Source organism: Typopeltis vanoorti, chromosome 19 (assembly GCF_054136105.1).
Source record: "Typopeltis vanoorti isolate ZY-2024b chromosome 19, IOZ_Tvanoo_1.0, whole genome shotgun sequence".
In the NCBI taxonomy this organism is placed as follows: Eukaryota; Metazoa; Arthropoda; class Arachnida; order Uropygi; family Thelyphonidae; genus Typopeltis; species Typopeltis vanoorti.
In genome coordinates, this window is record NC_143567.1 from 34,911,560 (window position 1) to 34,923,628 (window position 12,069).

The 12,069-nt window shown below is 36.3% G+C and overlaps 1 protein-coding gene across 1 annotated transcript in view; it reads left to right on the plus strand.

Moving 5' to 3' along the window:
- Window positions 1-12,069, plus strand: part of Lrrk (Leucine-rich repeat kinase) — a 790,764-nt gene that overhangs the window by 663,462 nt on the left and 115,233 nt on the right. The window contains exon 28 of the mRNA XM_090409582.1: window positions 2,871-3,125. Coding sequence (XP_090265708.1) covers window positions 2,871-3,125 — 255 coding nt within the window. The remainder of the gene's footprint in view (window positions 1-2,870; window positions 3,126-12,069) is intronic.

Below are 12,069 nucleotides of genomic sequence, written 5' to 3' on the forward strand. Positions count from 1 at the left end.
GATTCCACCTTAATGTTTTCATTCATCCATTTTACTCCTACCTTGTTTAGCCTTTTCACCTTTGAAATACACTCAGACATTGCTGCTTTTAAATAGCTCCCAGTCAATATTGGCCCATGCTGTTTCTGTCTCCTTCCAACTCAACTCCTCTTGCCATGCTATAGCTCTCAGTTGTCTCCTAAGCTTTCCATAATCACCAGCCTTGTAGCTCCATGTATATCCCTTTTTTTTTTATTTCCTTTTTTTTTATAGAAGTTTTCATATGACTGGCTGTAATCCAGGTAATCACTTCATGGTCACTCTCACCAACTAGGGGAAGATTAGACACTCCATTCACAATCATGTCCTCTGATGATATAACTAGATCTAAGACTCTTTAACCCTCATATGCCCTCTGTTATATACTGTCTAAGATTGTTGCTCCTTACGAACTCGAAACATTCATTCTCCGTATTCTCTTTATTCCAGTCAATATTGCCATAATTGAAAGTAGCCATATTGATCACCCGTTGCTTACTCACTAAGCCTATACATTCTTTCCACCTTCCACATTCCTGGTCTGTAGCAACACCCCACCAAATATCTCATTCTTCCAACCTTCACTTCACATCATACTTCTTCAACCCCCCCCCCCTTGTATCTCAACCTTGCACAGACATAATTCTTCCACTATTCATCAGAAACACTTCCCCCTCTCTCTTCTTGCCTGTGCTGTTCACCCCTACAAAAAACATATCCCTCAATTTCTTTTTCCATCAAGATGTGATCAGTGGTTGGATGCTATCATCCAACCATATTTCACTTATTCCAACTCTTTAGGGGCACATAAACTCAATCAATTTTCATCTTTTTATCTTCCTTATTTCTGATACTCCTGGAATTTGTAAATAAGCATAACAATTAATTTATTTGTCAATAACCAGTCCTACTCATGTTTCCCACCCTAACCTGCTCCTGTCTGCTCACCTTCTTCTCCATACTCCCTCCCGCCAAACTCAGACCCCCATGTATTCCAAGCCATTCCATTCCATTCCTATGCTGACCATTCACATACATGCATTCTTTACTGCTTTCAGAATCCATTCTCTGTACACTGTGTCTCTGACCTTCCAGGCCCACCCTGTTTCTCTGTCCAACTTGAATTCCTTTTCACACATTTTCCTCTCCATTTTAAATCATCCTCACCTAGTACTGCTCGTTACATCATCTCTGATTTCCACCGATACCATGTTTTCATTATTCATTACGCTTTCTTTCAGTAGCAACCTTTCCAAATGACTCATTCCAAAACCATTCAGATGCAGTCCATCATTCTTATATAGTTCCCTTAATCTTTCAAACTCATCCCATTCATTCACAAACTGCACTCCTTTCTCTTCATACATTTCTGCTAACATTCCATTCAAGATCTTTGCTCTCTGCCTTAACTCATCGTTGTTATACCTATGCAACACAAACCACCCTTCCTACCATACTGTTGTCTTTCACTCTCCTCAATAATCTCTTGATATAATCTCATATTTTCCCTATTCCCAACCAAATCATTTGTTTCAACCACAGCCACTAACTTCCTCACATACTTGTCATATCCAGTGCCTCAATCATGCTGTTCATTCTCCCTCCTGGAAAACATACCTTGTGCACCCTCTCATTCACCACACCTATGATAGAATCTCCATATAGTGTTATTCTTGAGTCATTTGCTACTTCTTTCTCTTCACTATTTTTAATTTGAATATTTTTCATTCTTCCATTCATATCCACCATACATCTAATTTCATTCTGTACATGCCTTATTTCATTCCTCATCTTAATCATTTCATCCTTCAAGTAATGCATTCCAGCAATTATTCTTTCTTTTGCTACATCAGTCAGACTTTCTCTGTTCCTGTAGTCAGGCACAGCTGCTTCTGTAATCATGCGTAGTTTTCCCTTTTTAATCACTTCTGTGTTCACAATCAAATCTCCACGCTCATATTCTCTTGCTCACTCTTCTAGTTATCATTCTTAGTCTTACATCCATCACTGCCTTTCATCTGATATTCTTCACTTCTGATTCCCAACTTACATTCAAATCACAGCAGTCTATTAACATATCCTCATTCTCTCACTTCTCATGTTTAATCTCTCAGCAAACATCTGCCACATTTGCTCAGAGATATATATTACACTCCTGACAATGAACCATCTTTGGTAAAAATTCACGTCACTCAACATACTCGATTTTCACTTTGTGCATCTGGATGACCTAGTTCTGACTGCTGTTTTTGCCTCCATTTACTGTTATTCTGAAAAAATGCTTCAAACTGAATAACTTCCAAACATAAACATGCCACATTCAATCACAACCAAACCAGACTAAAATTATGTTAAAATTGTAATATTGTACTAATAATTAATATCTAAACTTTTTTTTTAATAGACCATATGTCATAGGAGGCTAAACTGTATACCAGCAAAATTTTAAATAATTAAATAATAGAACATGCTGATCCTGAAAAAACTTGAACTTTTCAACAAAATAATCTTAATTTTTAAAAGTTAAATTTGCGCTTGTAATTAGTACATTTTAAAAAAATACACTATAATCTCAAGTTTTATTAATAGTAAAGCCAAAGAATTTTTGTCCTCCTAATCATTTAGTCGTGGTCTTACTAAATATGTAGTATTTAGGCCACTTTTTTAGGATATGTGGTAACTATCCTCCCAAAGCAGTGAGTTTATTCTGAAATTACTCAGAATAATTGGAATAGAATAATATTTGCAACATTCTGTAAGTTCACAAGATATATTTTATTAGGGAGTTCTTTGATAATTATATTGCTAATAGTATTAAAATAAGCACACTCATGTTTTCTTTCTTTTTGCAGATTGCAAAAGCTTTAGAATATCTCCATCAGCAGCACATTATTTATCGGGACTTGAAGTCTGAAAATGTTCTTGTTTGGGAGATTCCACCACCTTTTCATTCTCTTATTCCCTTGCCACTAGTTGAAGTTAAATTGGCTGATTATGGAATAAGTAGATCAACACTTCCAACAGGTACTAAAGGTTTTGGTGGAACAGAAGGCTTCATGGCTCCTGAAATTATGAGGTATAATGGAGAGGAAGAATATACAGAAAAAGTAAGAAAAATGCAAAAATGTTATTTTTCTTTTCCTGGCATAGATTTGTTTTAATCAAAGGAATTGTACCACCTAAGCTTTGCTCTGCTTACATTTTCTTTCTTTTTTTTTTTTTTTTTTTTATGTGACTTCTATCCATTAAAGGTTTTTATAAGTGTATAGTTCCATGGATAGACTAAGGATTCTTTTTTTCCCCATTTTTATCATTTTATATGCTCACACACACACATATATATATTGATATTTTTAAAATTTATGTTTTACATATTCCAGATATCCTTCTCTAGAGAACAAAAATGAAACTTTTTCACTTCACTTCACTTCAGGCCTCCTAAGTACAGTAGTGGTCTCACACCAGGCGATTAAATCTCCCACCTAAAGGCAATCACAAACACCCATGCACATGGGTGTTTGTGATTGCCTTTGAGAACATGGGTGTTTGTGATTGCCTTTGAGAACAAAAATGAAACTTTTTCACTTCACTTCACTTCAGGCCTCCTAAGTACAGTAGTGGTCTCACACCAGGCGATTAAATCTCCCACCTAAAGGCAATCACAAACACCCATGCACATGGCAAGGTTTCAACTTCAGTCTGTTGGTTGGAGAGTGGATATGCTAACCACCCAGTCAACAAGGCTGGCAAATCTGGCCAGCCATGTTAAAAAAGATTACAAGGACCCCAATCTTATATCATCTATAAGAAATCTGATTTAGCTCCATATACTGTTACTGTTATTCTGAAAAAGTGAATTTACATCACAGCTTGAGATTTACACCAGTCACAGCCACCAATGTATAGGGATCCCAGATACATTGGAAAAAAATACGGGACACTTATTACTGAGGGTGAAAGTTTAGTATGTGCATCCATCACATATGCCAGTCTTACAAAATGATTCTAACTTTCCAAGTGTGTGCATGGTAAGGTTTACTATGCACTTTACTAAGTATAAGTAAACAAATAGTAAATCAAATTGTTAGGCTGCATATTTTCATTAAGCCACTTTAAGTTGCCTTCAAATGGTTTTTTCCTTACTATTATAGATACAAAATAGATTGCTAATACAGTAATGCTCTTCTCACCTGACAATATTGTTATTAATCAATTAGTCTTGCTCACTCTTGCAATACTTTTCTGAAGAATGAAATTCACTTAACAATTGTTTGTTTTTAAGAATCATGTCATAAAAAACTATACAATCCTCACTGAAGAATGATTTTACAATAAGCATTGATTTTACAGTGTTTACAGACAATTTGTTTTTCTCATCAGTCCACAGTTCGTTCATGCGAGAAAATAATCTTTCGACACACGCATTTGTTCCAGGGATACGCATAACGTACTCCACTACTTTCTTTAAATTCGATAGTTCTCCTTCAACATTTTTCTCGCTTTCCCGATAAACTTTCCTGAGAAAACTCTTCGGGAGTTTTCTTGGGACAACGGGACACATTAGCCCAAAATGGGACGATCCTGTATATTTTCTGGGATCCCTACCGATGTAGTTTGGTCTTCCCTTTGAGCTAAAAAATGAATTTATATTGATTAAAAAATAAATACACTCTCTTACTTTAACAATATTCAGATTGAAGAATTGACAAATATTCTCCTTCCCCCCTCTTCCTCCTCCTTTTTACATCAAATTTCACAAGCATTTCAGTCGAGCATGACCAAATGTCAGATGGAAATTGAATTGTTTTCCTGCACTGGCTGGAGGGTTCAGTTCAACAAATACTTGTCATTAAAGTTCCTTAGATGCACTGAAGTGTTCTTATTCTCAAAGTGGAAGAAATTTTTTTACCTCTGAATGAATGTATTCTGCTCTAAAGCAACAGAATACAGTCATCCGATCTAACTTTTAGAAAGTTTTAAAAATTGTGGAAATATATGAGTGAATGTATATGGGTATATAAATATATGAGTATATGGGAAATATATGCCTTTTGCATGAATTCAACCTTGGTATCTCTTGTGGGTCTGGCTTCCACTGATGAGACCTTAATAAAGAGTGAAACTGATCTAGGTAGTGACCCTTCCCTTAATGGATAGCATTATACACATTCAAAAGGATTGTGTGCTTTTGCATTATGGAATACTAAGGCAATTGATGTGAAGTCATCAGCCTCTATATACAAGTAGCCTAGTCATAAAAATACTTCACATACAAACTTTGCTTACGCTCCCTATTGGTGCTGATTCTAAAAATTACCTCTTAGATCTATAGTGACTATGTAATACTGAGCACTGAGCTACGGAATGAGCCTCCGTAGCTCAGCCGGTATAGATGAAGCCCTTTGGTAAGAAAGACCTGGGTTCAATTCCCGTCCATGATGTGAGGAACCTTTATCTGCTATCTTTCAACTAAAGGTGAGTTAGTCGGTCTCATATGGAGGTAGAGGGGGTTTTTGCCAGCCTGGTTGGCCGAGTGGTTAGTGTATCTGCTCTCCAGCCAAAAGCCTGCGTGTTCGAATTCCACTGTGGGCATGGATGTTTGTGATTGTCTGTGAAAATACTAGTGGTGATGGGCCGTAAATGTCATTGGTATAGATGATGCGGTTTGCAGTAGTTGGTGGATTTGAGTGGTGGAGGCAGAGAATTGTACAGTAGGTGCCCTTCCTCAATGAATCTTTGGACTCCCTGGAGGTGTCAGATAATAATAATAAAACATGGTCTGTTAGTGCAGACTTGCCATATATATAATTACAGATGTAATTTTGTGTTCTTCAAGGTAGATGTTAACTTATCTGCTCTATCCAAAGTAGGCAAAACTGTAGGCACAAGTATAATAATAATAAGGTAGAGATAACCTTCTAATGCTTCTGGCTGGTATCTCCACTTGGGCCTGGCTCCCGCTGAAGAGACCTCAATAAAGGTCAAAACTAGTCTGGGTAGTGGCCCTTCCCTTAATGCATAGCATTAGACATATCAGCAAGGAGATGTGTTTTGCATTATGGGAGATACTGAGATAGGAGTGATGTTAGCTTGCTCCACCTTTGCAAGGAATCGCCCTAGTATTGTGCCACCTTACCCAGTCCTGAGGATACTTTCAGGCGCAAACTTTGTTGTCCACACTTGGATAAAGGATTAAACTAAATTTATTATATTCTGACTAAGTGAAAAATAAACTTTCAACATGTAGGCACAAGGAACTTTTTAAACTCCTTTAAACTCCAGGATGTGCAGTAGGATGAAGCTGAGCTTTAGGAGGACGGATGAAGATAGTTAGCTGATTGAATGGTTTGAAGTAGCATGGAGATCATATTTGCAGAGAACTTTAGCTATCTTTTCTGATGTACTCTGAATATAAGGGATAGAAATGTGTGTAATGTGTGTTGGTTACATGAATACATGTTATAGAGTTGTAGCCATTGACTAAAAAAAAGTGCTGCAAAGGAAGGTACCTGAGCTCACTTTCAAGGACCGAATCATTTGAACAACTATTGGAGGGTAATGGTGTAATTATGTAAATACTTTCCTGTATGTATAAATTTTTTCTATAAATGGAACAGGATAATGAGCCATTAAGTAGTCATGTCACAACTGTGTTCTATCTGGAAGTTTATTTTAGGATATTGCTATTAACATGTACTAAAAATGTATCCTATTTAATGCCATGTTTAAATTTCGACAGCTGTTGATGTTATTCATGTCAAAGTTTCTGGAACATAAAACTATGTGGACACCGGAATGTAAGAAATAATTTATTAGCTTAAATTAATTATTTGTAGTCGATGTTTTGCTAGCTTAAGCTAGCATTATCAGAAGAAGATTAACACAATCAGTGAAGACAAACTAAAATGACCTGCATAACAAAGCATGCATGGAGGGTGACAGTGGCACTCTTCGTGGTGATTCCTGTTGTTAATGCTGATGGATAGATAAGACCATGCACACAGCCCTATCTACCTATCAACCCATGTTGAGTGCTTAATTTTCAAAATATTCCATATAGAAATGGGAGAGGAGAAGGAGGGAAATGTATTATTTAACTAATAAATTACTATGCCTGTGTTTTGCTTTGGTCACCAAGGGATCTTCAATGGCACAAAGCAATAGCAATGTAACTAAGCACTTGCACACAGGCATATGAGCAGGAAAGAAAACACAGACAGTACAGAAGGCAGGAACCTACACTCCTAACTTCACACCCTCTATGGGTGCAGTGATGGAAACTTGCTGAAGATCTCAGAATAACCATCTTCCTTATTTTAGGTAAAGTGGGGCAGCCAAATTTGTTCAGATTTGGTGGATGTTCTAATTCTGTGGTACAGTCTAGAAATAAGTGATATAAACATTATTAAAATTAAGGGGATATTAATCCCACATTGTTTTAAAACCGAAATGAAGCCTATTGGCTCTTTATATTTAAGTAACTTAATGGTTGCACCTGTTTGACAACTCGTATAGCAGAGTACATAAGTTCTTTTCGTTATACCCTTTGGTATCTATTTGGTCTAGCTACTCACTGATGAAGCCTCAAAAAAGGCTGAAACCGGTCTGGGTAGTGACCTCCCACCGTAATGTAATAACAACATACATTTCCTAGGAAATGTGTTTTTACATTATGGAAAATACCAAGAATAGCGATCAGAACTTTACCCACCTTTGCAATGAATTGCCCGAGATTGTACTACTTATTAGGACTAATTGCATTAGCTCACGCTAGTAATCGCTGATACTTTTATAGTTTACTATATTCGGCATGAAACTCTGATTCCAATCTTTGAATTTCTTATTCGGTTTTAAAATAATGTGGGATTAATATCCCCTTAATTTTAATAATGTTTATATCGCTGAAATTAAGCCTATTGGCTCTTTATGTTTAAGTAAAAGAATTTTATAACCGCACGATACTCAATTTTATCGATTTCAAGGGATACAGACAACACTTTTGCTTCAGACAGCTGTATAAAAAAACTACTTGATAGAATGACTTGCAATTTCACATGGATGCTTATGACAGATGCACCAAGTTAGAAAAAAAAAAAAAAATCTTTCGGATAATATTGCAATCTGTGGTTGAGGCCGAGAACTTTTCAGACAACACCCTCTTATATTGCTGAGCTGCATGCAGTAGAGTTCACATTAAATTACATAAAATGGAAATTTTACAAAAGATGTCTTCTTATTTATACCAATTGAAGAAATCTTGTCCTCTTCAGGCACTCAGAAGTGATATACGAATAACATTGAGCTCTCCTGGATCCAAAATTTGTTGAATTGGGTTCCATCAGGATGGTTGCTTTGTGTTGGATTCCTAGCAATGTTAGCATCAAGAAAAACAAAGATATCCTAAGTTACCATCATCTGTCTGTCCTCCTACACAGATTATAGGCAGAATATAAGACAAAAATTAATTTCCCAGTGGCAAATATATCATGGAATACAGAGAATAAGAACAGGTCATACTTGATTAAATCTGATATTAAACTGTGGCAACTTATTCTGTGCAGATTTGCAGACAGATTAGTTAGAACATTCTTGCTTGGCTTCACTTAGGCCATAGTCATCTTACACATTGGTCATTCAGAGTTAAATCAGATAGCTGCCTGCTTTAGTTATTCTGAGTGCTCTTTTTTGCTTGACTCTGCTATGTAGATAGATTGAATCCACAAGTCTGTGTTTCATATATGCAGTGGAATGTGTATTCCCAGAATTCATCTTGATTGAAGCATTTATTCTATTTTTTATTTTTTTTATTTTTTTTTTATTTAAAGCCTTTAAGTGCAAGAAACTTGAAGTAAGGAGAAGATATTGTAGAGATTCAATGATACAATTTGATGAAAGAATTGATTGTTTTGGCAGGGACAAAAGATTTGAAGGGGAGGGGGAAGAGAATATGCAGTGAGAGAGGGTATGAAAGAGTTGTTGATAGAAGCAAAAAATAAGAGCAAAAAAGTAATGACAGTAATATGCTGCCTTGTTATGATGGGAGTGAATTGAGAAGGACTATGATTGCAAATGATTCAGTGAGAAGATTATGCAGGAGTGATATGCAGTTTATAGATGTATAGCATGAATTTGATGGATGAATGGATATATATATATATATATATATATATATATATATATATATATATATATATATATATATATATATATATATTAGGAGAATTCATTTTTACTCGGTAGGAATATTATAAAATAAGTTTAATGACTATTACCGAGAGAAAAGATGGCAAGATATATTTAACAAGATACTACTAGTTTACTAGTTTCGTTACAAGAACATCATCAGGTATCATACTCAAAGAAATATATAAAAAATTACAGAGACTTAAAATTGTATTAACAGAACAAGTGAAAAACAGTAGCATGTTTGAAAAAATGCAAGTATGAGTTCCATACAAACGAATACTACGCGCTGTCGTGAGTGCACCAGTACTGAATAGAAGCAACGTGTGCGTCCGAGAGATTGTAACTCAGGCTGTTGTTGATATGAGAGGAATCTAGAGAAATTTCTCTGGATTCAACAATCTTTCTTTCGAGTTCATCGTAGCACACATGGATATTAGCAGTTTGAGTCCAGTTTACAATGTGCTGGCGGCCTTCGTCTGAGTTAGCAGAAAAGAGAACGTGGCTAGAGAGAGCACTAGCTCTAGTCCTGTTATAGGAGATATCTCTACGGTGTTCATCCAAACGTAGAAGGATGGATTTGGCAGTCTGTCCATAATAAGGCTTTCCGCAATCACACAAAATCTTGTAGACTCCTGGAAACTGAGTAGGAAGATGTTTCTGTTTATGTTTGCAAAGTTCGAACTGGAATCGGATAACTGTCTTCCCTTTTTAGACCTCAAACTTACCAGATGTGCTGAGAACATTAAAATCTCAATTTTTAGAAAGCCTACTCATACTGACAGATACCTTCATGCTTCCTCCCATCATTATCCTCCACAAAAATGTGGTATTATTTCCACTTTAGCCCACCGAGCCAAATCATTACTTACCGAAGAAACAGAAATTATAAATGAACTCAGTTTTCTTAAAAAAACGTTTATTAATAATGGCTTCTCTCCAAAGAAGATTGACAAATTTCTTTCCCCCAGGCACTCAACTACTGCTGAAGATCCCCCTCCCCCAAGAGCCTTCATCTCCTTGCCTTACATCAGCTCTCTTTCACCAAAACTGGCAAAGATTCTCAAGAAATTTAACTTCAAAACGTGCTACACTACGCTTCCAAAACTTCGTTCATTACTTTGCAAACATAAACAGAAACATCTTCCTACTCAGTTTCCAGAAGTCTACAAGATTTTGTGTGATTGCGGAAAGCCTTATTATGGACAGACTGCCAAATCCATCCTTCTACGTTTGGATGAACACCGTAGAGATATCTCCTATAACAGGACTAGAGCTAGCGCTCTCTCTAGCCACGTTCGCTTTTCTGCTAACTCAGACGAAGGCCGCCAGCACATTGTAAACTGGACTCAAACTGCTAATATCCATGTGTGCTACGATGAACTCGAAAGAAAGATTGTTGAATCAAGAGAAATTTCTCTAGATTCCTCTCATATCAACAACAGCCTGAGTTACAATCTCTCGGACGCACACGTTGCTTCTGTTCAGTACTGGCGCACTCGCGACAGCGCGTAGTATTCGTTTGTATGGAACTCATACTTGCATTTTTTCAAACATGCTACTGTTTTTCACTTGTTCTGTTAATACAATTTTAAGTCTCTGTAATTTTTTATATATTTCTTTGAGTATGATACCTGATGATGTTCTTGTAACGAAACTAGTAAACTAGTAGTATCTTGTTAAATATATCTTGCCATTTTTTCTCTCGGTAATAGTCATTAAACTTATTTTATATATATATATATATATATATATATATATATATACCTAATGGATTGAAATGGTTTTGAAGTTTGATGTTTGGAGAGAGTTGTTCAGTAGAAGTTGGAAGTGCAAATTCGGGGAATATAAATGTATTGGAGGGTGGGGATGCAGTCAAGTGTGGGTTCAGCTACCGCTGAGACAAAAGAGAATGTGTACAGAAATGATTATGCAATGGTGACTGCCTTTTCTCAGGTTTCAAATCCAAATGGCTTGGTAATGACATTACACAAGGATAATTGTGGGTCCAAGAGGATGTTGAAATGCATGTGCAAGAAGGCTAGAAGTATCAGAAATAAATCGGAGAGGAGGAAAGAGGGCATGATAGGATAGAAATGGAATTTATACAGTTGCTGAGGGATAATTAAATGAAACAGCATGTCATGGAAGGGACCAGGATTTTAGAGTGCTGGATTAAGTAATATCATCAGAAGAGGTACCCATAACCAAGGCAGATACTCTCTCCATCTGGGGAAAGTGGCCATAGGGTCTTGTTCTGGGAGGTTGTGTGACATTGTCTGCCAAACTGCATGGAAAGAATGTCAGTTATGCATGGGAAGTTGTCAGAAATTATTTAAGAGAAACAATTCCTGACAACTTCAAATGGCAGGAGTATAAACCAAGTGGGGGTAAAGTGGATGAATGGGAATATAAAGCAAGAACTGCAAAAAAATAAAATTATGGATGGAATATAAAGAAAAAAGATGATCACCATACTCATGAGCAGTGCAAAGATAAACTAGTATGGTAAGAAAGGCAAAATCTGATTATGAACAAAAATTAACTAAGCAGGCCAAAGTAAATCCTAAAGTTTTTTTCATTATGTAGCAAGTAATAAGAAGAATAGCTATGGAAGGATGACTATTTAATGGTGATGGTAGAAAGATAAAAGAAGCAAAAGAAACAGTTGAGTTGCTGAGTGATTATTTTACTTAGGTGTATCATCCAGGTGAAAATTTTACAGTTACTGATATGACATTGTCTGATGTTGGAATTGGGGGGGTAGATAAACAGGAGGTGCTCAGCATTTTGGAAAATTTCAAAGTAAATGCAGCAGTGGAACTGGTGGGACTAGATGGCACACATTTAATAGCATGTGCTATGTGA